This window comes from Scylla paramamosain, chromosome 32, assembly GCF_035594125.1.
Source record: "Scylla paramamosain isolate STU-SP2022 chromosome 32, ASM3559412v1, whole genome shotgun sequence".
Lineage (NCBI taxonomy): Eukaryota > Metazoa > Arthropoda > Malacostraca > Decapoda > Portunidae > Scylla > Scylla paramamosain.
Window position 1 is genome coordinate 3,081,255 of NC_087182.1, and position 27,897 is coordinate 3,109,151.

The window sequence follows — 27,897 nt, forward strand, 5'->3', positions numbered from 1 at the left end:
CCTTGTGGATATGTGGCTATTATTTCCGCTTATAAATACTAGGAAATTAAAGTGTAATGACTAAGATATTTTACTCCGTTGATGAAATGTGCCAGTGGCTTATGGCAACTCCCCTGTGTACATGATGCTGCCCTCCAACAGAACATAGGCATGATCTCTTTCCGTCAATGCATTACGAGTATTCTCCAGTTATTCCTCCCCAGCATAGCTTCTATTGCTTCCATTCTTTGTAATTCCTCACAAGTCATTTTCTACATCAGTCTCTCTCACTATCTTCTTCCTCAGTAATATGTGGTCTCTAGACTCTTTGACTGGCTTCTCTTTTTTTTCTCTTTCGTATATATTAACAAAATAAGATAATAAAAAAAGTTACATTAAGAGAGAAATGCTACAAACTCAATAACGAAACATATCCTTTGCCTCTCCATTTCCAGATAAAATATGGATGCTGAGGTCATTGACTCCAAAAAAGAACCTTAGTGTTTACAAACTACGTAATTCAGAAGCAGTATAATCCTTCATCATCACCATTTCTACTTTTATACCCTTAATTCTGTCCGTCATGTTCATTTTGCCTCTGAATCAAATGTGAACCTCAGTTAATACATAAATAGAGTATTTTGGAAAATCTACTGAGGTATCTCCTTTAAATTCACCAGTGTCTAAACCTGTAATGCCTTAGAGATCATACAAAACTTCAAAGAATATATACAAACCATTCAATTTTGGAGGCAGTGTAACCAAAGAAACTGCCATGAGTCGCCACAAGTTATAAGCCTTTAAATAATCAAAACAACAGCATTTTCCTCAATACACAGCCAATAAAAGCTGATCTCACACATGTAGATGAACTAAAAGTAACACAATAAAGGTTTCCCGTCTTTCTTATCCTTTATTTCACCGTTAATTAAGGTAGTTTGAGGTAAAAAGATAATTTGTGGCATTGAGCAAACTAGCGGGTAACACGTCTACTCTACCAAATAACACGTCAGGCTTTTGAGAACACGGGGGAACTGTTTTGACAAGTACTGACAAGACAAGTACCATGATGCCGTAGAGGACTAAGTAAGTAATGGGCTGCCTTTGGTGATTACTGGGGTATGTGATTAATGACTTGTTGGGTAGCGTAATTCGTTTTTCCCTCCGATATTCCCTCATGCCCCTCGTGCTACTGGGGGCAGATTAACAGATAGGTGCGATAAATAGATGTAGGTATGATTAGGGTGTAATTGATTGGTGGAAGTGGGTAGTTACTGATGGTCTTTCCCTTGTTGGCTCATGATCTTGATGTTATTGGGGGTTTCTAAATGATACGTTAAGTTAGAGGATAGGTGTGAGAGGCGGATGTATGTCTATCTAGGTATGGTTCGCTATATATGAAATGTAATTGTTGTTCTATCATTTGACATTGCTTCATATCGTTACGGCAGATTTTGAGTTTTAAGTGGATTAAACTCTTACTGACAGGAATGATAGCTTGACTTCAGTATGTATATCAATTTATAGCTGCTACTTAAGAACTATTATGTTGACTTACTAGCTTTGGTGATTTTTTGGAAAGCTGCATCCCTCTTGTTCCTATTCATGTTTCCCTTGCCATTCCAAAGCTCTCTAATTTATTGACACTGGAGGTAGAGGCCATTATGTTGTGAGGGTAGTTTTCTTTTATCCAGCATGTTACTAGTCAGTGGAATGGAGCCTCAAAGAATTTCATACAGGTACAAGTAAGAGTAGTCATATGTGATCATCAAGACTTGAGTGATTTTTTTTTATGTGCTTCACCTGTTGTAGCACCACAGCGGTGACAGCACTGCTCTCCCACCAAGGAGACATAGCAGGATGTGAGGACAGCCCTTTCTAACTGTCTAACTGACTGGTGTGTTGGCATCTGAAAAATTATGCCAGTAAATAAAATATATATCTTACTAAAAATGTGATGCTAAATGTCAAGCATTTAGCAGAAGGTTAACAGGCAAGACTCGTCATTAGTTCATCTCAAGGAAAGTTAGGAGCGTTATCTTGTTTCTGTTCTTGAAGTCTTTCCCCACAACACAGTGGAGTGAAGGTCTCCAAGGTATCCCCCCAAAAAAATCTTGACTGACTGTCATGTCAATTTAACCAAAAGTGCTCATTAGGATTAATCATGATTTATATTTCAAGTACTCACAATCATCAGTGGTAGATGTGCTGAAAATCATACAGCTAAATACTAAAGCATCATGCTGTAGCATTTATCAACCAACCTGTTGGCAATGCTAACTGCCATATGAAGTCCTGCGAATCTTTCTGCATTTGCAGAGTATTTCTGCAGGCCAGTACTGCAGATTTTTAGAAGAGTTTGCTCCATTTCCACTTCATAACAGAACAGCACTGATCCACAGCAGCAAAAGTTGCAGTATGTGGAAATGCTGGCTGAAGTGACTGCTACTGATCATCCTCAACAAAGAGTACACATCAAGGGGCACACTGCCTCTCTCAGCCACCGCCTTCATGCATCACTGGTCTGTCCTAAACCCCTTCATCATTTTCAGGACGACCACCACCACCACCACCACCACCACCATGCCATTTTCTGGAAGGGATGCTGTGGTGCTGTGTGTGCTGGTGTGCTGTGTGCCACTGCAGTACTGGTTCACCAAGACCTCACCCTCCACCCCAGAACAACGATCAGCAGTGGTCTACCAGCTTGTGGAGCAGGCTCGGGCTTTTGCTGCCAGGTGGTTCACTATGGACTCGTGGAGGGAGTGGCTTCGGCAGATGTTCATCAAGCACATGGCTAATGGTATGGGTCTGGTCAAGTTTTCTAGTAGAAGTGCAGTAATATTTGCAAATTGTGGTACTAATTTCCTGTGTTGAATTTCAGTGCTACTTTAAACCTGTATATTATAAATTATTTGGCTTAACCTAAAATTTAAAAATCTTGAGAAAACACAGCAAAAGTTTGAGAATATTCAGCATCATATAACTCACTAACCAGCTGTAATATGTTGTATCATTCAGATATATTTTCAGAATACAGTACTATATACAATAAAAATGTATTTTAGCTACAGTGCTTAGCCAGGTATAACATGCACAGCCTCATGTTTGTATGTGTGTGGGAGTATATTTGCCCACCATTATTTACCTGGCTGTAGTATATATGGGTTGAGCTGCACTAGTATGCTCCTGTCTCCATATCTATGTTTGTCCAGAAAACAGTGATGGTCTTTATGGCAAGATGTCCTCTCAATGATACTTGTGCTAATGTTTTTAATTTAATGTTTCAGATTACAGTCAGTGGTATCTCCTGGATGATGACAAGCCACTAGGTGAGTGTCCCGCAGTGGAGGTGTGGCACTACCGCAGCCCTCACGGCACCTTCGGCATGTCTCCCAAGCCCCGCCTGGAGCACCCTAAGGAGGTGAAGTGGCGGATAGGGCAAGTGGTGAAGCATCATAGCTTTGGCTACAAGGGGGTTATTATTGGGTGGGACTTGAAGGCAAAGGTAAGTAGAATTTTCATAAGGATTTGCATTCATCTTTGTATTCACCTTTCTCAGATTCAAAGAACATGACAATAACTTCCAGCTGTGTTTTTTCAGGATATGTTACTCAACCGAATATTTTTTTCTTATTTGGTCATTTTGATTTTGTTTCACTTCATAAACTATATACAGCTTAATCTATCCAGGAACTGGTATAGATACTCTCATAGTCTTGTTTTCATAATGTCTTCTTTACACAGAGTGTGTAGTTGCTAAAATTAATGTAAGTAATGCCTAGACAATTTAACATGCATTTATGATGTTACTTATATTGTTATTAACTTCATCCTCAGGCACCCCAGGAGTGGATCTTAAGCCAACATAAGGAGAACTTGGTTAGTAAGTTTATTTGTTCATAATATAATCTATCTGTCTACTGTACACAAGGCTAACTTTCCTTTAACCCCTTGACTGCTATTTGGCACACGTTCCCTTAACTACCAATCACTCTGAGACATCTTTACTTGCCTATAGCCACCTCCAATCTTTAAACAGGATAGAAATTGCAAAATCTATTCTTTTTAATCCCCTCTTTCCTTGTAGATGCTTATAAGGATTTCATGCATTGCTTCTTGTGCCATTAATTATTTTGTATCACGATGAAAGAGTTAATGGGGACAACCAAAGCCAGATATCAGCACGAGGGTTCAGCGAGAACTTCCGCACCTCTTCCCTCTCTGCCTTGTATACCAACAGAGCAGGGAGTTCCAGTCCAAGTGATCTCTCGTGAATTTTGCTGCCGTTTTCATTCATGTCTTCTCAGTGTCACAGTACACAAGAAGTAGCACACAAGGAATAGGAATTGATTTCATTTTATCAAAGAGGCAGCACCCAAGAAAATAAGAGAAATTAATGTTATCAAGTGTTACTGAATGAGTACTGACATTCCTTGGATAGGAAAGGGAACTTTGCTTATGGAAAGGGAGAGTGAAATAAGTTTATGTTAGGCTCTAGTAATTGCATGTATTCTGTTTGTATTTCTTATATTATTTGTCTAATTTCTGATTGATTTGTGTGCAAGACATAAACATTATATTTTAATTTTAAACTGATTCAAGACATTAAAAGCTACTGTGTTGTATGACCAGATTCATTCAGAAATACTCTCCCTTTCTATTCAATCATAATGTCATAGTCATCTTGCTCCACTCATAACCAAGAGATGCAGCAAGGATCCCAAACAATGTAGAGACAGTATGGATGAGTCTTCCTTCACTCTGCCACCTCTGTTCACTTGGCATGGAACAGGCCAAGTACAGGTGTTGCCTTGCTGTCTGGTAGGCCAGCTGCTTTAATAATGATACCCTTGGTACTTGTGGAAAATAATTATAATGATATCTTTTCAGCACTGGCGGGATCAGCCCAACTACACTCTCCTTGTTGACACTGATGGGCGAAAGATTCCACAGATTGCTTATGTCCCTCAGGAGAACATTACTCCTCTCATTAATGAAGAGGTAAGAAGGTGCTGCCTTGCTCATGACAGTAATGCTTAGTTTCATGTACCATTGTGTTGAATTTCAATCACATATGGAGGATTATACATGAACTCAATAAATCTTTCATTGTATGGATATTATGAAGCAAGAAGGAAATCCTTAGTGAAAGGCACACATGGGAACGATAACCAGCAGGTCTTTTGCAGTTTAAAGGAACCATGACACAGAGTGCCTTGGGTTGCTATTCTTTCAAGTGGCATAATAACATTGCCCTCTCTCATGTAAGTGTTTTGCTAATGGAATACATGAATTACTTTGCATCACAGCTATGCACATCTGCTGCATTAGAGAGAAAGAAAAGCTGAAGATTTAATCCTTTTATCACGTCCATGATCATTTTACCTCATCTAATTTATGCTTAATAGTTGCTCAGGCAATATCATTTCCTTTTAGCACCTTATTGTTGTCGCATCACACTCAGAAACCAGTTCAGTAAAATTAAATTGCACATGCATTGCCTGGTGAGGTGTGAATGCAATGCTGCTGTGAGAGATGGCCCGGCAAACGAGTTGTCATGAATAAGATGGAGTGCATCGGTGGAGTAATGAGAAAAGGCAACTGTGGCAGCAGGGAGATACGAGGGTAGCAGGCAAAAGTATAATAATAAATAGTCTTCTTTGTTGACAGAATTCATACCAGTGTTCCACCTGTGATGTAGATGTTGATCGGTGCTTTTTATTCTGAGAAGCATCGATCGTTTCTTTTTAAGTAACACCTGATTTGTTTATGTAGAAAAGTAGTGATTGGTTCATGCTTTCTTCTCCAGTGACTATGTTTCAGTTCTAGGTAAAGTAACATGTGATTGTGTTTTCTATATAGAGAAGTAATGATTTTTGTTCTTCATGCTTTCCTTTCCAGTAACCCTCATATTTCTGTTCTAGGTGAAGCACCCTGACCTGCACCACTATTTTGATGACTTTGATGGCGCACAGTACATCCCGTGTCCGTGGCTGCGGGCCGTGTACCCGTCAGACTAGTGGTGCACAGCCTGCCGTTGGTTGTCGCCACCCACACTTTAACTTTGGTCTTTCACACGCACTGAATGTATGAATGGTATGTGCACAAGTGTTGCTAGTATGCTTATTTATGCAAGTTATATTTATTTTTCTAACATTTTCTTGGTTTGTGGGGTAAACTAGAGATGGGACAAAGGTATGTTAAATGTATTTTGTTTTCTTTTCAGCATAATATGGTCAGGGAAAAGAAATAGGGACTGGATAATCACTAACAATAAGAATGCATTTTTCTATAATCATGTGATGTAATGCATCTTGTGATTGGCAGGAAGCATGCACATGTGTGACACTGACACATCACCTCCATCACTAAAAAAGGATGGCAGGATAAAAGCAACAAGATTCCTATTACTGTATGTGGAAAAGATTTCAGTTTAATTCAGTATAATAATGAAGATTTTCATTACAAAGAATCATAGTGACTCAGGATCTGTACTCCTTCCAAACTGTTAATGGAAAATCAAATGACCTGAGCTCATGCAGTGCCACATTTATACACTGCAATATAAAAATCCTCCTGTTTTTCAGTAACTCAGCTTTGCTTTCCCCTTGTATTGTCATGCCCACTTTGGAGCATCATTAAAACATTGAAATATTTATCTAGGCCCAGGATGAATTGGCAATGAGAATTTTTCGCAAGAACCTTGGCAGGACACCCAAGGCGATACAGATCCGACATGTTGCCAGTCAAGTCGTAAGTCACCAAAACTCCAGTCAGTTTTAGGCAGCCTTGATTATCCTGTCTCCACACCTCCATTACCATTCCTGGTGTATGCATGTCAGTGATGTTTATTGGTTAAGAAATGTGGTTGGACAAACAGAAGACATTGACATTAGCATCATGACATAGTGGCTGTGATCCTGCCCTTGTAGACAGCACCTGCCTGGTGGCATAGCCAGTTAAGGCTGAGGTTGTGACATGGCTAAAGAATGTGTTGAAAACACAGAGTTTGATTCACAAACCAGTATTTCCATATTTTGTCAATATCATCTCATCACCAGCTCTTGGATAAAGTCTTGATAAGACTTACCAGCACATTCCTGAGTACTGCACAATAGATTCAACAGATACAAAAAGTATTATGTATAGGGACAGTATCAGGATGGTCAGTTTTTCTATCTAACCAAAGACGTGAAATAATGCATGATTTGTTATTTCACCATTTTGAAGAGGCTTGAGGATAAATCAGCACATCTTGAGAGTAAGCAGATATCCTCTGAAGGGTGTAGCCCTCCAGTCCCTCATGACATGTACACTTGTGACAACATGGGTTGAGCATTTCTGCCACCATGCCACACTGTTGTACTTTCTCAGTAAACCATCTCTTCCATACAACTTTCTTTGTGTGCTTCAGTATGTACCTCATAACTTTGTGACTCTTGCCATCACTTATTGTAGTGATTTTGTTGCACTATTCAACATGATGCCATAATATGCTTCTTGCATTATTGTGTTTAAAGATTTGCTTGCAATGTGAAGTCTGGAAAATCTATTGTTGGGAAGAGTATATTCAGTCATCATCAGCATCACCATCATCATTTTATCTCCATCATCATATTTGATACTACCTTTTGATAAGTGATCAAAGGGTTTAAATACTGTGATTTCAAACATTGCCAGTGGGACCACATGTCAAGGGGCAGTGGCATGCTTGGTGCAAGGTAAAAATCATGCAGGCCAGCCCTTTCATCACCAGGACAGAGGGTCTAGTTTGCACCCTTCACAGACTGCATGCCACACTGGGCTGTGCCTCACATTGTACTGAAGTGGCTTCCTGGTGAAAAGCTAGACCATTGTCAATAGTATGAAAGCTGGACTCACTACTAGATAAGGGATGGGGTCTCAAAGGCCAAGCAGGGATAGCCTCCCTAGCATTGCTGCACACCTAACAGGTTCAGTGATGGTTACTGGTCCATTAACTCACCACACCCTCCCCCACTGCATTCACCATCTTCCCTCAATCTTTGGTGCTGCTGAGAATCCATCATTTGTCAGGTTTTGTAAGGAGTTCGTCAGCACATCAGAGGACGTAAGGTTGAGGGAGGAAAGGTGAGCGCTGGAGGTGAGTGCCGGAGGTTACTTGACTTGTGGCCTTGCCTGTGTCTTGCAGACCATCACACCCTGCTCCACTTGATGCACTGTGGCCCTGAAGCACCACATCCAGTGGAGCACGGTGCCCTTCAGTGCCGCCAGATTTTATAAACTATAGATGTATTTATGTACTGTATTATCTATTGGTGGACTGAAATAAAGTATAACAGCATTGGTTACTTTTGATTTATTGCATCCCTTCATGTACATCTTTCCAATGCCTTCATTTTGAGCAGCATGGGAAGTAACCCTTTGCTGTCATCAGCTTGAAAACATCCACCCACACTCGGTTATTCCTTATAATGAGTCCATGTCACAAAACTTGCACATTATGTAGGTCACACTGCAGCCTTGCTGTAAGTGTAAAAATCTTTTTGGGGACAACTCTGACATGGCTGTAACAACTAGATTGTGCTGCATCTTGGATTTTTTCTAAGTTCAGCAAGCTCTGCACCATTCTCCCAATCGTGCGGTGGCTCAATCAGTAGAGCTTGTGTTAATACGTTGGTTTCCAGTGTGCCCTCTTGTATCTCTGTTGTTCTGCTAACAAGAGCTGTCTTTTTGATGACATATTAGGATGTCATTGAACATCATTTACTTCTGGCTAATATGTAAATTATTTTCACCCAATCATCACATGTATGCATGATGGCTGCAGCAGTCAGCCAGCTACCCTCAAGGGTACTCAGTGTCAGCCAAGTGCAGTGGACATAACTTTAAATACCAGGATTTTATTGTGCAGTTCAATAAGCAAGATGACTTGGGTGTACATTTCTCAAGATCACAAAGTGTTGAGCCAAAATCAATGTTGTGCTGAACATTTGGTGGTGCCAGCACCCCTGAGGATGAGGAAGAGGTCAGCCAATCACACTTTCCACTTCCTGTTAAGGTATATGGTTAGGTCAGGTTAGGTTAGTGTCCTTAAGGGAGTGTCCAAGGGGGAATGAAGCCCCACAGTTAGTTGAGATAATGTCCTTAAAGTGGGTATCCTTTCAGGTTAGGTTAGGCTAGAAATTTCCCGTTTTCAAAATATGACGGCTTATCATTATTAGACTTTTCGTGAATGTCAAAGTTTGGCTTCCCCCACCCTAAAAACCCTGCTTCCCCACCAGGTCCCCAAGCTTGTTTGAAAGATGAGGGGAAGGATGGGCTGATGAGGGGACAGACCTATTATAATTACTCCACTCTAACAAAAAGCATTTCACATGACACACCCATCCACATCTACACAAAGCACCCATGACATAATTAACCCACCAAACGCACCCCTAATATGAATAGCCACCCATATCCACACAACAAACCAGCTCAGTGAAAATGTTTACGTAACCCCTTATAAAACTTTGTCAGTGACTAACTAAAAGAGGCTCAGTATGTTTTTTGTTTACCTGTGAGAGGTTGACCTGTGTCCTCTTGTTTGTTCTTATGTCCAGTTTTACAGCCATACGCCATGCACCACCCCATGACAGCGCCTTTTTAATGGGAAGAGCAAGAGGAAATTCGAACTAAGCGCGGGTCTTGGGGGTTCAAAGATGGCGTATGAGTGTCGCCGCCCTCTGGTGGAGAAATTATGAGTTACATGGCTATTGCATACAGGCAGCATTTTCAGGATATTTGAGTTCCGTGTATGCATTATTTGTTGTCTGTTTTGTAGCTGAATAATCAAACGCCACTAAGGGCACAGTGGTCATATTTACTAGATTAGTAATATGGTTAGATTATGTTAATTTATTGTTTCTTGTCCTGTGTTCTACTTTATCTTCAACTATTATGCAAATCTATCATTACTGTTTTTTTTTATTTTTTAGCATGAAAACATTAATGATCTATTCGTTTGCCAATGTTTCCATCCTAAATTTTCCTTCAGTAACTATCATCACTGATTTTCTCTTGTTACGAAAACAATAATAATTTATTCATTTGTCTGTCTATATATCTATCCATCTTTCTTTCCATCTGCTATCTGTCTGTCTACTTACCTATCTACGTATACCACTACCTATCTGCCTATTTATGTTAAGTTTTTTACATAAACTAGATAAAGAGACGGGTGTTACGGGTACAGTTGGATTTTTTTTTTTTTTTTCACGCATACAATCACCTCTTTGTCTCAGGGAGAGCGACAAGGGACACAGGGAAGGGAGTAGGGGAAACCTTTGCTCTTATCTGATTCCCGGGCGTCGATGGAAACCAGCCGTGATGATAAGCCGGCACTTGGGATAGAAGTGGATCAAGAGTGGTTTACAATTCATATACACCAGGATTCCAGTGTTAAGTAACAGAGTAAACAGAGGGAGAAGAAGGAATCAAGGAAGGAAGTGACAGGAAAGGTCATTTTTCTCTCCCCTTCTTAAAAATTTCTATTTAACGGTATTTCAAGGTAAAAAAAAAATATTTATGAGAGAGAGAGAGAGAGAGAGAGAGAGAGAGAGAGAGAGAGAGAGAGAGAGAGAGAGAGAGAGTTTCCTAAAAAAAGAGAAAGAAAATTATTGGACAACGGAATGACAGGAAAGCAGATATCGCCTCCTCTTCCTTTCCTCTCTCTCTCTCTCTCTCTCTCTCTTGGTGACTGGCTACTGTTATGGAGCTGATCAGGAGTTATGTGGATGGTGTAGCAATCGTTATAATGTACATCTCTCTCTCTCTCTCTCTCTCTCTCTCTCTCTCTCTCTCTCTCTCTCTCTCTCTCTCTCTCAATGAGCTAACTGCAGTAGTGGTGGTGCGGGTGCGGCGACCCCCAAACACTGGCCTGAATTCTCGTATGCGTGTGTGTGTGTGTGTGTGTGACGGGAAGGAAAGTGGCGGCGCCGTGACGGTCTGTATGTAACTGTGTGTGTGTGTGTGTGTGTGTGTAATAAATCTAACACACCCAAGGATTGTGGTTGGATGTTTATAGTACATTCACTACCGCTACTCTCCCCTTTCTCTCTCTCCCTCTCCCTCTCAGCCTCAGTGGAGTTATTAGCAGTACAAACTCAGTAACTCTTCATATGTTCCCTTCTCCCCTGCCTTCCCTTCCCCTCTTGAGCCCATAACACGATGCTAACTTGGCTTCGTCACTTCATAATCACCACTTGCCAGCTCGGGGAAATCATAATATGAGTAGGAGACTGGAATAACAAATAAATAAGATTCTCATGATTATGAATAAAAGGAATAGGCTATGCGAGCGAAAATCTTCCTTCCTATTATGTTTCTTTATAATTATTTACCAATGCTATTAAGTGTTAGTCATGCCACGTGGTTACTGTTACCTGGTTCTCTTAGGTACTGTAACAGAGAGAAAGTATGAAGCTCTGAGTCATCCGATCTCCAAGGAACTTTTTTATTACTGCAGAGTCACGCAGCACCTCGAGGTTTCACGTTCAGACTTGTGACGTGAGGAAATGTGGGAAGGCGCAGCGGACAGCCTTGCCTTGCTGTATAATTGGGAATGTAAGCCCTGCAGGGTGGGGCATGCTTGTGGGGCTGCACTGGTTTGAGGAATGACTGCAGTAAATGGAAAGCTGTGTTCGCAGAATTTGATGTTTGGCAATCGATCAGATATTAGAGCCATTATTATTATTATTATTATTATTATTTATTAATTTTTTTATGGGTGTTGTTGTAAGGTAATGTAATTCAATCGAACACAAGCTAAAAATAATCAAATGAATACAAGTTGCAAATCACGAGGGAGGCAAAGAGAGGTGCATTGTCATCTGTAACTGAATAAAACAGTAAAACAAAAATATCTATGAAAGGTCCTTAGGGAAACGCCCTTATCAATCAGGTAGGCCTATGCTTTTGTCGCCATGGGTATGCCTCCTCGCTGATTACTTTCGATATATGGCAAATCGGTGTCAGCGCAGTGAGTACAAAGGAGGAGTGACAGGAGAGTGACATTGGAGGTCGGTGTTGTGTCAGCCGCAGACGACACGACCATTCAGCACCGCCATCTGTTGCCGTCTGCTGCTCCTTGTATTCCTCCGCCGGTTGATAAAACGGAAAATTAACCCACGAGTGATTCATATTATTTCTACTTGATATATTTGGAGATAAAATACACCAGATTTTTATTGGAGAAGGTATCGAAGGGGGAAAATCTTTTGTGGTGAGAAAAGGAACTAGTTTGCGTGTGAGCGGCGCAGCGGTCGTGACCACCTCGGGGGCAGGGAGTCACCGGCGGCCAGGCGAGACACATTTCCCTGTTTAAAACCCAAAATTCTACACCATGGATGAGGAATACGACTGCATCGTTCTGGGCACCGGCTTGAAGGTGAGCAGGACCCAACAGCGTCATTACATTCGCGGTATTCAGTGTTGAAATAGCGAAAAGTTGGCTTCGATCGTTGGTGGCTGGCAGACTGAAGCTTGACATTTGTGAGCCAGCTTCACCTCAACCCCAATTCTGCTTGCATTACTTAGTGTCTCACGATTCCACACCACTGAGGCATTCCTGGGCACCTGGAAAGACACGCCACATCACCACCAAACCCTGAAATATACCAGAAAACCTTAACTGAGAAATCTGATCAGCTGATGTCTCCACCCTCTTTCCTCCGCCCATTGTACACCCCCTCCCTGGTTACATTTTCGCCTCCAGGGTCTAGTAGGGGTGTATTCTATCCCCCGGGGTGTTGTACCAGGGCAGGTGTGAACGGTAGGTAGCTTAGGGTGCATAGGTTAGGTGAGGGTAATGAGTTGTTAATGAGAGGTGGTGTCGAGGGCTGTGTTAGAAAGGCCAGTATATTATCTCGATGTTTTGTGGTTTGTCTACGTGTCCCGTGTTTGGGCGTATTTTAGTGGGTTTTGCTAATTTACACGTGTTTTGGTGCGTATGGGTTGTTTTTTTTGGTGTGGATTGGTGTGAAAGGTTGTTATCGAGGTAGTTGTGATGATCCATGGGCTGTACATGTGGTCAGCTGGGTTGGCTGTGTAGTTCTTGGGTATCAGTTTTCAGTTTCGCGTTACCAGTGAATCTCCTGCCCACGGTGTGTGTTTCTGGGGATTTTTGGTGGTGTGTTTATTGATTTTCTTAATTTTTGATGTATGGAGACTTGGTTTGATAGGTTATAGGTTGTGTCTCTCTTTCCTGGCAGTTAAACACACAGATAACATCGATTTATTCATTTCAAGTCCATTGCTGTGTAGCGTAAGGTAATATTTGATTTGTAAAGGTCTAAATGAATGGGCTGTATGTTGTGTGTCATGTATTTTTCCATGGTCGTTATGTAACACTCACCACCTGGTTTTTCTGCATGTTTAAGCTAATTGTTTTATAAGATCAGTTAATAATTGGTGTATAGAGGTCTTGGTTGATGGGTTATGGACTGCTTGTTAGTTTGTTCCTCTTTTTCTAGTGTTGATAATAATATGTGCTTCATTCATTCATAATATACTTTTATAGGCCAGAAGGGTAATTGTTTTATAGGTTCATTTAATATTAGGTGTATAAAGGCCTTGATTGATGGGCTGTAGACTGCTTGTTAGTTTGCCTTTTCTGGCTGTGATATAACTTGCTTATTTCATTAATTTATTCACATCAACACACTTGCTATATAGGCCAAAAGGCTTATTGTATTTAAGGCTCAGTTAATATTGGGTATAGAGGCCTTGATTTATGGGCTGTAGACTGCTTGTTAGCTTCTCCTGCTTTCTGGCTTTGTTATAATGTCCTCACTTCATTAATTTATTCACAACATCAATGAGATTGCTATATAGGTAAAAAGTCATATATGATGCATGGAGATCTGAATGGATGAGGTACAGACAGTGTGCTAGTTTGTATTTTTCCTTGGTCATGGTCCAAACTGTATCATTGATTTATTCAGTGTTGCCTTGCAGACCAAAGTTTGAAAATGTTTCCTCAAAGTTTGTCCTGCATGTGCAGACTCAGATACTTTGACACTGCGGTATTAACTGTCAGAGTCTGCAGTGTTAGCCATCACAGCGCTGTCACCTCTTCATCTTTATCACCTTATATTTGCAGTAATTCATTGTAGGTGATGGATTAACCCATTGATTGCTATTTGCTATTGCTTTCCTGAATCACTAATCTTTCTTAGATGTCTTTACTTGTTCCACAGCTACCTTCAGCCTTTAAACTTGATAGAAATTGAAAAATCTGTTCTTTTTAATCTCTTTCTTGTAGATGCTTATAAAGATTTCATGCATTACTCCTGCTGCTGTTAATTTTGTATCACAGTGAAAGGGTTAAGCGATTGACTGACAGCTACTCAGGTGTGAGGGAGTAATGAAGACTGGAAATTATTGTTCTTCCCCAGTCTTATTTCTAGTCTCTTTCCTTCCAGATTTCCACATAAACTTTCTTGTGAAGGAGGAGAGAAATGCTCCATATTAAGTTAGGTCAGGGGTAATTAGTTAACTCCTAAACTCTATTGGAAGGGAGCTTGTTAGGGGAGCAGTCTAGATAGTTATCCCTGAACTTAACTAATGGAGATGAAGGATGTATGTGGAAGTGTGGAGAAGTATTTGAAAGTAATTCCACTAAAGTTTACATAAGTATCCCAAATTTTCTTTTGTTTTCAGAACCTAAATGTGGAGATTTAAAACAATAGGGCAGACTCATATTGAGGTGACAATGGTCTCAATATTGTGTGTTGAATCTTACTCCAGCTGGCTCAGAGGAAAATTTCTTTGTGGTGTGGTATATTGAACACTATTGTTTTCTTACTCTTCTCATTCAAATCACTTGTGTATAAATATGTATAATTAGCAGATTTCTACACACACACACACACACACACACACACACACACACACACACACACACACACACACACACACACACACACACACACACACACACACACTTTTTGCGACAAGACAGTATGTAGATTAGTTAATTTTATCTACATATTTTGTTAGTTGTGTGGCAAAATCATTTACAGTTCCCCAGAAAAAAATGCTTAAGATGTCATAGTAAAGGTGAACTTGGTGAACTTAATTTGGTCTTGTAAAAAAAACAGTTAGGTAAGAGCACACACACACACACACACACACACACACACACACCAGAGTTGCATACTAATGTCACATACAGATGCAGTAATACTCTGGGTTCAGCTTTGTATTTAAATATTCAGGCATGTGAAGGTCCTCTATAACCAATACTAACAGTAGGAAAATATAGCTAGTTAATTCTGCTCTAAATGTTTAAATGACTTTCTCAGTGTCTTCTAGCATCGCCTGAATTATTCTCTCTATTATTTCAGCATTTCTCAGTGACATTTGTGGGTATACTTTAGATTATTTTTCAGCCTTTGCTAGGTTTATTTCTGAATCACTTGACTATTAACTTAGCTATCTTTTTTTAGATCATTCACCTAACTATTGTCTTGTCCTTTTCTATAAACATTTCAAGGTGATGACTAGACTCCTTTTGCAGTCTATTCTAATGACATGTGCTTTTGGTCACTCTCTGGACTCCTTTCCCAGCCATTTGTAACATTTCAAGGTGATAACTAGACTTTTTTTGTAATCTTTTCTAATAACATGTTTTTTTTTGGATGATTCTCTGAACTCCTTCACATTCTTTTCTTTACTGGTGACACTCTAAATTCTCTTCTTAATCTTTCCTAGTGAGATATACACATTTTTTTTAATCATCTTAATTTCTTTCGTTTCCTTTTCTAGTAACACTGATAGGTGACTGTACACTACTTCCTCAACCCCCATTTTACACTCCTATCTTGTCACTTTCTTGTAACAGGTGACTCTACACTGTTTTCTCAGCCCATAGTCTACACTCCTTTCTCAGCCCTTACTACATTCCTTTCTTGTTCCTTTCTAGTAACAGGTGACTCTCTACACTATTTTCTTGGCCCTTTTTTAGTAACAGGTGACTCTCTACACTCCTTTCTCAGCCGTTACTACGTTCCTTCCTTGGCTAGTAACAGGTGACTATGTACACTCCTTTTTCCATCCTTACTACATTCCTTTCTTGTTCCTTCTAGTAACAGGTGACTCTCTACACTCCTTTCTCAGCCGTTACTACGTTCCTTTCTTGGCTAGTAACAGGTGACTATGTACACTCCTTTTTCAGCCCTTACTACATTCCTTTCTTGGCTCTTTGTAGTAACAGGTGACTCTCTACACTACTTTCTTGGCTCTTTTTTAGTAACAGGTGACTCTGTACACTCCTTTCTCAGCCCTTATTACATTCCTTTGGTCCTTTCAAGTAACAGGTGACTCTCTACACTCCTCAGCCCTTACTGCATTCCTTTCTTGGCTCTTTCTAGTAACAGGTGACTCTATGCTACTTTCTTGGCTCTTTTTTAGTAACAGATGACTCTCTACACTCCTTTCTCAGCCGTTACTGCATTCCTTTCTTGGCCCTTTCTAGTAACAGGTGACTCTCTATACTACTTTCTTGGCCCTTTTCTAGTAACAGGTGACTCTCTACACTACTTTCTCAGCCATTACTGCATTCCTTTCTTGGCTAGTAACAGGTGACTTTCTACACTTTTCTCAGCTCTTACCACATTCCTTTCTTGGCCCTTTCTAGTGACACTCCTGGATGATTCTCTAGGCCCTTCTCTGCCTTGGGTTTCTGTATAAATCTGGAAGAAAAATAAGGTGGGGAGAGACAAGATAATTATGAGTTTCAGGTTTCATACAACCATTAAAAGTTTTTCAACAATTGCTAACAGCTCTCAAAAGAAAGATCAATGTTTTATTGTTGTAACCATGTGGCTTTTGTTTTGCTGTGACATTTTTTTGTTTATTACATTTTGCTGTTATATAATATGTGCTTTAATGGAAGAGATTTAATTTAGTTTTATTTGATCACGTAATCCATGCACAGATGAAAAAAAAGTTAGTTTATTAATCATTGTAATCAGTGCACACAGGTGAGGAATGTTGCACTGTTTTATTTATCATGCAATCACCACAGAGAGATAAGGATCATTCCATTATTTCTGACATAATCACGTAATCTGTGCAGAGATGAGGAATGGTGTATTATTTAAGTTGTAAAACCTATCAGTGCATGACAGAGAGGAATGTTGAGTGGGAGGTAATGGAATGTTTGGAGTGATCTTGGTGGTTTGAAGTGGAGGAAAGTGGCCCTGTGTGGTGGCCTCTTTGTAAGGCTTCTGTGGAGACTGGACAATGCCTCTCTTACCTCATTGAATACAAATTGTCCTCAACATGAACACCCAACACACCCAACATGCTTATATATTACTGAATGTGAAGCCAGAGACAATGAGATTAATGCTTGATAAAAGTAAAGGGAAATGTGATTAACATTATCATTATGCGGTCTTCATTACACTTGTAAATTGTGCGGTATTTGTTCATTTTGTTTCCAATTTGATTTTGAGTTACATATATGTTTGTGTGTGTGTGTGTGTGTGTGTGTGTGTGTGTGTGTGTGTGTGTACACTTAGTAGAAAATATAGTATAGTGTGTTTTTTGTTTCCATATCTATGTTTATCTGTTTTCTCCTTTAGCTAATGTACATTTCCTTTTGTTTCTATACCGATATTTATCTGTTTTTCCTTTAGTTAATGTAGACTTCCTGTGTGCCACTTCTAGTTTATTCCAGGCACACAGGAGTGTGTGTGTGTGTGTGTGTGTGTGTGTGTGTGTGTGTGTGTGTGTGTGTGTGTGTGTGTGTGCACATACCACCTGAGGCAAGAAGCACACTCATTTCCTTGTCTTGGTGATGTTGGTCCCACAAAAAAACATGCATGCTTTTATATCACTTTCTCAAGAGAATTCCCTCATTTATTGCCAAGAATCACATGCTGCCTTAAGAGGAGGACCATGTGGCTTGAAGTAATAGAATCATTTACTTCAGATCACAAATTTCCTTTGGATTCTGCTTTCCATGTCTTATTGTTGAAGGTTTGGAGTTCTCTGCTCCAGCTTTTTACTTGGGAAGCCATGTGGGAGGGGAGTTACTGTTCTGTGTGTGTGTGTGTATGTGTGTGTGTGTCTTGGGGATAGAGTAGGTGTGCTTTAAGGAAGAACCTGTGTGCCTTTGTTTCTGTGAGGTGGAGTGGCATCCCTCCTCCTGATGCTCCTTTTTATTATTATGTAATGATAGGGCTTTTTCTGTGTTGTGTGTGGTAACAGTAAGCTGAAGAGAGGGAAGGATGGCAACTTTGAGGTGGTGTCTGGCAACCTTGAATGAGTCACTGGTGCTGGTGTGGAGTAAGTCATGCATGATCCTGCACATTGTCTGCTGCCTGCTCTCTAGAACACACACACACACACACACACACACACACACACACACACACACACACACACACACACACACACACACACACACACACACACACATGAAGTAGGTACACACAATATCATAACCTTAGTAATAATTATAAAGACCTTGTATCAGCTTTTTATCACTGTGTAAGAGAGAGAGATTGAGAGAGGAGGCAAAAAATGCATATATGTACCATAAAACAAATGTAAATGAATGTTTAAAAGTTACACTGGCAATGGTTTACTTGATTTTGCACAGCACCTGTCAAAAAATACCTGTGGTGGTTGTGATTCTAATCCTTTCATGAGAAGCAGCGTGCATAACTGAGTATCCCCTTGAATTACCTCATACCTGGTCACTCACCTCTGATGGATGCAAATCAATTTTACATACTTACGCCTTTATGGAAATTCAAGCTATCCTTCTCTTTTTGTAAGGTAAATTGCTAGTGTTCTTTATTATTATTATTATTATTATTTTCTGTGCTGGAAATATGTCTTATTGAGAAATGTATTTGGTGTTCTCCCAGAGGTCAGTGGCCTTTATGGAAATTTAAACTATCCTTCTCTCTTTGTAAGGTAAATTGCTAGTGCTTCTTTTTATGTATTATTATTTCTTTGTTTGAAAAATGTCTTATTGAGAAATGTATTTGGTGTTGTCCCAGAGGTCAGTGGCCTGGTCAGAGGTAATTGAAGGGGATACTCAGCTATATTGCTACTCATGAATGCCACTCATGAAGGTTTGCACTGCATGACCCATTGTTGTGCCATCTCAGATCACATCCATCAGCCAATCTCATGAAATGCTCGGCATCACAGTCCTGTTGAGGTGTTTTGGCGCGTGTTGCACTGAATTTTTTAAACGTTTTGCTGTGTCAGTTTTATTTATTCATTTTTATGCTCTGAGATAACTGGATTTTTAGTCATAATACCTTACTGTTTTGCTTCCTTATTCTTTTGCTATTTTGAGGATCTGATCTTGTTCAATGCTAGGTATAATTAACTGTGCATTATTTCATATTGATTATCTATAACACAGGATTGCATTGTTGGATTTGAAAGAGAGGCTGGGAGTTATAGAAGCATGGAGTGTTGATAGATGATGTGGACAAGTGTACATAACAACTTAATGATCATTCCTTCAGGTATCTTGATGAAAAAATGTGAGGATGTATATGCAGAGATGTCATGCAGTCCTATGTATATATAAGGATGCAGTCAATTACTTGAGTTTATTGGGCTTAGCAGGACTATGAAGAGATGATTAGAGGGCTGTTACCTTTTTTTTTTTTTTTTTTTTTTTTTTTTTTCCTCCTGCGACTCCCTGCCAAGGCACCCCAAGCCAGTGTGATGCGGTGCCTGGCTTAACCCTCCCCCTTAACTGATGGAGGGGTTGTTTTTATGCTGCAGTGAAAACATAAAGGTTGCTGACACTGATGATGATGATAGTGTAGTTTACCTGATCTTATGGATTGCTATTGAATGAGGTTGGAAGTGAATAGTTATTATCAGAAGTCTGTTGTGCCACATTTCTTTCTATTGTGTTTAATGTCTTGTTTCAATCTCAAGTCCTCTGATATATGAAGAATCCATCAGTTATCAGGTATTATAAAGAGAATGGCACCTGATCAGAGAACTTAACTCTTTCACTCCAATGCAAGTTTTCCTCTTTTAACACGTATAACATTTTTTCAGCATTCTTTTTGCACTAAGCTCTTGTAAATATTTCTGCAGCATAAGATAAAAAATAACCCCTTTTCTCTCATCTCTCTTGTGTCTCAGTGCAAGAAATTAATGAAGTGTTAGTAAGAGTAAGGAATGATAACTGTAGCATTAAAAGGGTGAAGACTGAACAAAAATACAAAAACAAAGTGGAGATTGTAGGTGTTTTCTGGCCATAACTATAACATGCTTGAGGATATAGTGGGTACAGAAACTACTTTGCTTCCTAGATTAACTCAACTGTATTCTGTTGATGCCATGATTAACCTACCCGTGTTCTGTGACCTGACAAGAGTGGCGTCATTGCAGGAATGTATCATATCCGGGATGCTGTCGGTGTCGGGGAAGAAGGTGCTCCACATGGACCGCAACAAGTACTATGGTGGAGAGAGTGCCTCCATCACCCCGCTGGAGGACCTCTTCACCAAGTTCAACCTTCCTTCCCCAGAGGAGACTTACGGCCGCACCAGGTAAGATGTCTGTTGGTGGTGATGGTGGTTCAATGTGTTGCTGTTGATGTTGATAGTGAGCTTTTTGTGTTGATGGTGGATTGTCCTGCTCCTCTTCCTGATCTTGGCCTTGTCTTGGTGTGCAGCAGCCATTCACTTGACCACACACAGTTACATTGATAAATCATTTGAATAAAGGAGCAACTACTAGATGCATTGGTTCCTTTTTGTTGCTCTTGGCCGGTGCCCTTCTTACACGGGGAAAAAAAAAAGATATGTTGGTGCTTATTTCTATGTTTAACAGACTCTGTTGAAAATTATTAGCATTTTTAAGAATATTTTTATGACTTCTGTCCTTGTTTAATTGAATATTCATAAGGAAAACAGACAAAGGAAGAGGCTAGAAATACATTTTTTTTTTTTCTGCGACTCCCTGCCAAGACACCCCAAGCCAGTGTGATGCGGAGCCTGGCTTAACCCTTCCCCTTAACTGATGGAGGGGTTGTTTTTATGCTGTAGTGAAAACATAAAGGTTGCTGACACTGATGATGATGATAGTGTAGTCTCTAGTTAGTCATGACCTCTTATAACCTCAAAGTGGCTGGGAGAGTAGTGTTACAACAGAGATACAACCATGGCTGAGTTGCTGGGGTCTATTGTTGAGGAGTGAAGAAATGTTGCTTTTTATCTGTAAACGGAAACTGGGCAGGGAATGTAGAAATGTGAAGAGACAATGGTCACTTACTTCCCTGAAACGTTAAATTAAAAAGGATTCCAATTTACTCCTCTTTGTTATCATCATTGTATTGAAAGCTTGAGTAATTGCATAAATATCAAAGGCTCCATTGTAGAGGGAATAATACTGTACTGCTTTTTATGCCAGATGCAGAAGTGATTGCTGCCAAAATCTTGATGTGGGGAGTTTGATTCTGTCATTTATTTATTTTTCATTTTTTTATTTATTTTATTTTTTGTAACTTTTAGGTCTCATGTATGTTGTTTTATTTATTTATCTAATTATTTGATTTTTGTTCACTGATGTCAAGAGTTTGATTCACAATGATGGCAATGAAGACCATACGTTAGAAATGTTGATGATTGGATAGTGGTGGTGGTGGTGACAACGACAGTGATGGTGGTGGTGATGATAAGAAGGAGGAGGATGCCCTCACAAGTGATAATAATAAGAAAAGTTATCATTATATTAGTGAAGAGAGACATAAACATAATGGCATCTTATCTGGTAGACCTGACCTGTGTATGCCTTTATCTGATATTAATTAACACTGGCAGGGAAGCAGGTGGTGTTTGAAGACTTGAATGAAAGCCATAACTGACGCTGTCCATTTTTAGCATGAATATCAGATACATTTAGTCAAAGCTATTTATATTAGTTGCCTTATTCACCCCTCAGGAAATTCCCTCAAGGGGTGGACATAGCTAAAAAATTTTCCCCTGCTCTGGTATTTCCTTACTGTGAAAGCATTGACTGTTCAACGTGCAGTGCTATACAAGGAAAAGTATGCACTACTGGCAGGTATCAAGGGATCACAATTGTACAGTCACAGCCAAAAGTTTGTTCACATGCCATATTCTTTTCCACAAATTAATAATTTCATCTCAACCATAAGTCCTCTGAAAACCTGAGAAGTGAATCAGTTCCAAGATCAGGGGACGTAAGACTGAAGGAACACGCTAAACACAGTGTAGTGAGAGCCTCAGATTACAGGACTTCTGGCTGTGACTGAAGGAACATATTGACTTTATGTTGTGGTCTGACAGGGAAGCATCTCAGTCTTCAGTATTGCACACCTTTGTAGAGCCACTATCACATGTGGTTACGTGCTAGGGAAGTGTGTACAGGAGAGATGTGAGGGGAATCAGGACCTTTATAAACCTATTTAATGTACAGCATATAGTGTTGTGCTAGGAGGAAGTGTTTACAGGCAAGGGAGGCGTGATAAGTTGAGCTCATCGTGTTCCCTTATCTTGTTAGCTCTTGCCACATTATTGTATTGACGGTTATCTTTTAGTTCCCTTATCTTGGACATTGTATAGCTGAACTACGCTGTCATGTGAGGCCATGCCGGGTGAACACAGGGACTCTCTCTCTCTCTCTCTCTCTCTCTCTCTCTCTCTCTCTCTCTCTCTCTCTCTCTCTCTCTCTCTCTCTCTCTCTCTCTCTCTCTCTCTCTCTCTCTCTCTCTCTCTCTCTCTCTCTCTCTCTCTCTCTCTCTGAAATGGAAATAAAAAACAAAAGTCAGATATGTTTATATCCTAATTTGTTCCAGCATTGTGGTGAACATGGTCATAGTTTTAATTTTGCTTCCATATGCCTGACTAATAAATTTTAATGATAGGTATTGGGGTACTGACTAGATGGATTTCTGAATTTCTATATGTATTAATCTTTTCTAGAAATAATGTGAACCTGTCTCCTCTTTCTATATTGATGTTCTTTCACCACCTCTGATAAATATTTTTTTCTGATGTTCCCCCCCTCCCCTCTTTTTTTTGGAAGAGAAGTTTGTGTGCATGGCATTCATATTGGCTCCCATTGCAGGGATTGGAATGTTGACCTTATCCCCAAGTTTCTGATGGCTAACGGCCAGTTGGTGAAGCTGCTGATCCACACTGGCGTCACACGTTACCTGGAGTTCAAGTCAATTGAGGGCAGTTATGTATATAAGGGAAACAAGATCTCTAAAGTTCCTGCTGATGAGAAGGAAGCCCTGACATCAGGTAGGGTCTCTCTCTCTCTCTCTCTCTCTCTCTCTCTCTCTCTCTCTCTCTCTCTCTCTCTCTCTCTCTCTCTCTCTCTCTCTCTCTCTCTCTCTCTCTCTCTCTCTCTCTCTCTCTCTCTCTCTCTCTCTCTCTCTCTCTCTCTCTCTCTCTCTCTCTCTCTCTCTCTCTTGTGTATCTCCAAGCTTGGTTTGAGAAAGAGTAATCTATGAAAGCTTAGATCAGCATTTAATTGTTGGAGTTACCATGTTACCATTTATCATGCATATGTACAGCAAAGTGTAGCCATTAAGTTATGTAACAGTGTATTTAGCCTGAAAATAATGAAGACAGCTGCACCACTTATGAAAATATTTATCAGTTACTCTGTTTGGCCAGAAGAATGAATGTAGCTAACAACATAGTGACTAACACAACTTTTGTGCCACAGATCTGATGGGGATGTTTGAGAAGCGGAGGTTCAAAAACTTCCTAGTGTTTGCCCAGGACTACAAAGATGACGACCCCAGCACCTGGAAAGCCATCCCAGGGTTTGACCCCAAGACCACCACCATGAGTGCGGTGTTTGCTCACTACAACCTGGATAAGCACACCATTGACTTCACCGGACATGCTTTGGCACTCTACAGGTAATGCTGGTGTATGATGGCTGTAGCTCCTTTCATTTCATATAATATCCTCAGTTACCTTGTTACATTTTCCAGCTTCATACAATGCTGATGGCATCACTGCGCTTTTTTATATGATCCATTCCGTGCATTCCTGGCATATTTTAAAGTCTACCTTCTCAACAACTTATTGTTCAAAACTACAGTCTTACCATCTACCATCCTTCACTTGTATTCATGTCAGAAAAAATAGTCGTGTGTCTACAGACACATGCTGAATTTGTAGCTTTGTCAAGTCTTGTGGTTAGTCATTACTAATGTAATCCTTCCACAGGGATGATGACTACTTGGCCAAGCCAGCAGGAGACACCCTGAAGAGAATTAAGCTGTACAGTGATTCCCTTGCCCGCTATGGCAAGTCTCCCTACCTCTATCCTCTCTATGGTCTCGGGGAGCTTCCTCAGGGCTTTGCCCGGTGAGTCTCGCTTGTCATCTGTTTTGCCACACTTACAATATGTCTCTTGAAATTTGGAGAGTTGAATATCTCTCATTGATTTTCCAAGTGCATAAATTATGACCTTAAATACTGATTATATGGTGAGTTCATTGAATCAGAACGGCAGCAATCATGATTATCACCTGAAATTTGAATTTCATTTAGAACATTTAAACCTGTTAAGAGCCAAAGTACTTTATTGAGTTTTTGTAAAGTTGCTTTATATAATATTTTATGGCCTAAGGATTATGTGACATACATTTCAAGGTGATCTTTAACTTATTAATAAGTGTTGTGAAATGTTATTAACTTATTCTATCAAGTAAAGACATTTTTGTATTATAGAGGTAATAATTTGATTTCAAAGTTTGTTTGTGAAAATTTATGTAGTTAAAGTGCCTTTTCTCCAAAAGCAAAAATGTGTGTTAGGTGCTTGTATTTTTCCAGCAGATTGAAATAAGGTATTTTTCCAGCAGATTGAAATAAGATATTTTTCCAGCAGATTGAAATAATATTTGCCCTGTCTTCCTTTAGGTTGTCTGCCATCTATGGTGGCACCTATATGTTAGACAAACCAATAGATGAGATTGTCCTGGAGGGAGGCAAGGTGGTGGGCGTGCGGTCAGGGAACGAGACCGCAAAGTGCAAGCAGGTGTATTGTGATCCAAGTTATGTACCTGAAAGAGTGGAAAAGGTAAGCACATCGTTTTATCTTCAGTTTGATAAAGCAAAAAACAACGTAAACTTCTTTCAAATGCTAAAATTATTTATTCCTAAGCAAATAAATATTCTGGCATAATAGAAATCTGGAAAAATGTGATCTTTGCTTGATGTGCAAAATACTTCTAGTGATTCATGAAAGTAACATAATAAAAATTTGTCTGTTTCCCAGCATTGTTTAACATTAGTGTAACATTAATTGCAGGTTGGACAGGTGGTGCGAGCCATCTGCCTCATGGACCACCCCATCAGCAACACCAAGGATGCTCTCTCCACACAGATCATTATCCCACAGAAGCAAGTGAACAGGAATTCCGGTAAGTTGTTGAAAGGATTGTCTTATGAATCATCTCACCAACAGTAAGAAGACAAAAAGGTTTCCAGTCAAAGAAATATCCTCATGTATAAAAAGGAGGAGCTTCTGTCTATCTCTTTATCTCATGCCATTTCTTAGAAGGATGGAGAGCTCTGATCCAAAAATATTCATGTTATTCCTTTTATTACATTTCCACATTGCATTCTGTTACTGTCTTACTCTTAGAGAGAGAGAGAGAGAGAGAGAGAGAGAGAGAGAGAGAGAGAGAGAGAGAAATGTAAATAGAGGATATTAACCCCCCCCTGCCACAAAGTCGACTGATCATCTCATTACCTCATTATTTTCTCCACTGCCTCTATTTGCAATACACGTTTAGTAATACATTCTCTCTTCTCCTTGGCAGATATCTATGTGTCGCTGGTCTCCTACACACACCAGGTGGCTGCGAAGGGATGGTTTATTGCCATGGTCAGCACCACTGTGGAGACTGACAACCCTGAGGCAGAGATTGGTCCTGGCCTTACCCTTCTGGGACCCATCAAGCAGAAGTAAGTACTGCTCTCCAATGACTAATAAGAGAAAAGGAAGTAGCTCATCTTACCTTGGATTTATGGCTGTGTTTTCAGTGGGAACATTTGGCAGTTGTTTGGGAGAATGACTTCAGGCAAGATTGTCATGCAATTCATTCTGTGAAGCACCTTTTTATTTTCATCTAAAACAGCATTTCATAGAGTTGACTTTTTCTTGTATGTTCTGAATCAAAGGGAAAACAGTTACTTTAGTGATCTGGTTGTGAGTCTTGGAGATAATGTGGTGTTCTTTGCCCTGCACAGGTTTGTTACAGTGTCCCCCATCTACAAGCCTCTGAACGACGGCGTGGAGAACCAGATCTTCATCTCTGAGTCGTATGACGCAACCTCCCACTTCGAGACAACGTGTTTGGACGTCCTCTCCATTTACCGCCGAGGCACCGGGGAAGACTTCGACTTCAGCAAGGTGAAGCACAACCTTGGGGACGAAGACATGTAAACAAGTCACATTGCACCTGGCTGGTCGGTGCTTGGGGGTCATGCAGCCTCAGTCTCTTCAACAGGATGCGACCATCATCTCCATATCTCGCGCTGCCTTCCTTGCATTACTAGCTGCAGTGTGGCCTCCAGATTGTGAACTTTGTTTTGTTTCCCTGAATTGCTTCATGAAGTCACCACCACCAGAGTTGTTTTTTCCCACAAGTTTATACCAAAGTATGGTAATATTTGATGAATAGTTTTAATTTTTTATTACTATATTGGAGATGAATTTGTAATTAATGTTGTGAATATACATGAAGTGTAGAGAATGGTATCTAGTGAGTTCTGATGATTTGAGGCTGCTTTAATGCTGTTAGTTCACTCTGCTATTTACCTGCTCCCTGGAAACCTTGAGAGAAACTGCCACAACTGTAATAGGTTGGCATTATCAGTGTGTAGTAGATGACTTTAAAGGGGCGTTTTTAGTATTAAATTGATGTTGATAATTGTTGTGCGGTTAATGACTATTGAACGTGGCAGGCAGTAGCATGAGAAAAAATTTAGTGAAAAGAATGAAGCAGTCTTTTTGTAAAGATTTGTATGGCATTGAGATATTGGAGCTAAATTTAGTATGTATGTGACCTTGAACCTTGTGTTATATCACATTCCTCAGTCTAAACCTTATGTATGCATGTATAATCCATTGTAGGCATATGAACTTCTCTTGGGCATAAATTCAGAGATTACTGATAGTTTATGACTTGTGACTTTGGGGTGGACTAGTTTCTTTTATATAAGAAAAAGCTGTGTTAAATATTCTCTAAGGTGAAGAACCTTGTATGGCTTGCACAGAACTGCAATTCGTATGCCTCACGATACGTTGACCAACACTTGTCATTACTTGCATCGCTCAAGTATCACGGGATCAGCATGCTCGAGATTGTACTACTGTGTTTGATCACTGGGTCTATGATTTGGTATCTAATCCGGCTGGCATGTGTTCTTGTTTTTGTACCGTACTTTATGCTAAAATTTGCTGGTCACCTTTTGCACTGCTTTCCATCATTGGGATATTCAAGTTGTCCGACTACCTTGACATCTGTATGCTTTCATATGTAAGTCATTCCAGGTTAAAGGATAACACCATATACTTTTTCAGTCTCCTTTCAACACTCCTAGATGCTCAGTATCCCAGGTTCAAGGGATGAGAAACATCCATATCTGTGGTCCAAAAGTTGAATATAACAGCCACATGAAGGAAGGCAAGGAGGGCAAGGGGAGCATGGATGTAGCTTGCAGATGTAGAAGAGAAGATTACAAATGCATGTAAAGGAAGTAGTGGCTGGATGGTCTGTTTTGACCTTTGCAAGTATAGATATTGATTCATCAATAGTTGTGAATTATTCCAAGGCACTGACCTATATTCACAAGAAGTGTATTGTATCTTGTTGAACAGTGTAGAATATTCAGAGTGGTA

The 27,897-nt window shown here is 40.0% G+C and overlaps 2 protein-coding genes and 1 long non-coding RNA gene across 5 annotated transcripts; 2 read left to right on the plus strand and 1 right to left on the minus strand.

Annotated features, from left to right (window-relative positions):
• The first annotated feature begins 916 nt into the window (after positions 1–916).
• On the plus strand, positions 917–8,310 carry LOC135089050 (uncharacterized). Of its 3 annotated transcripts, XR_010261376.1 has the most exons (7): positions 917–1,065; positions 2,532–2,782; positions 3,270–3,487; positions 3,820–3,861; positions 4,873–4,983; positions 5,907–6,078; positions 6,209–8,310. XR_010261376.1 is itself a non-coding variant. In XM_063984248.1 (6 exons), the coding sequence occupies exons 2-6, from the start codon at positions 2,563–2,565 to the stop codon at positions 6,000–6,002; spliced, it is 687 nt and encodes a 228-aa protein (XP_063840318.1). In that variant the 5' UTR covers positions 917–1,065; positions 2,532–2,562; the 3' UTR covers positions 6,003–8,310. The 3 variants fall into 3 exon arrangements, 2 of the variants coding, with proteins under 2 accessions (XP_063840318.1, XP_063840319.1); XM_063984248.1 differs by having other exon boundaries at positions 5,907–8,310; XM_063984249.1 differs by having other exon boundaries at positions 3,270–3,403; positions 5,907–8,310.
• LOC135089052 (uncharacterized) lies at positions 8,305–9,679 on the minus strand. Its single transcript, XR_010261377.1, has 2 exons — positions 9,522–9,679; positions 8,305–9,014 (listed from the first exon to the last, which is right to left on the minus strand). It is a non-coding gene; the product is annotated as an uncharacterized LOC135089052 (long non-coding RNA).
• A 2,337-nt stretch (positions 9,680–12,016) lies between these two features.
• On the plus strand, positions 12,017–27,566 carry LOC135089053 (rab GDP dissociation inhibitor beta-like). Its single transcript, XM_063984251.1, has 9 exons — positions 12,017–12,391; positions 20,389–20,549; positions 23,092–23,270; positions 23,701–23,899; positions 24,213–24,353; positions 24,909–25,068; positions 25,300–25,411; positions 25,814–25,958; positions 26,244–27,566. Exons 1-9 carry the CDS (start codon positions 12,347–12,349, stop codon positions 26,437–26,439), a joined length of 1,338 nt encoding a protein of 445 aa, XP_063840321.1. The 5' UTR covers positions 12,017–12,346; the 3' UTR covers positions 26,440–27,566.
• Positions 27,567–27,897: the final 331 nt, after the last annotated feature.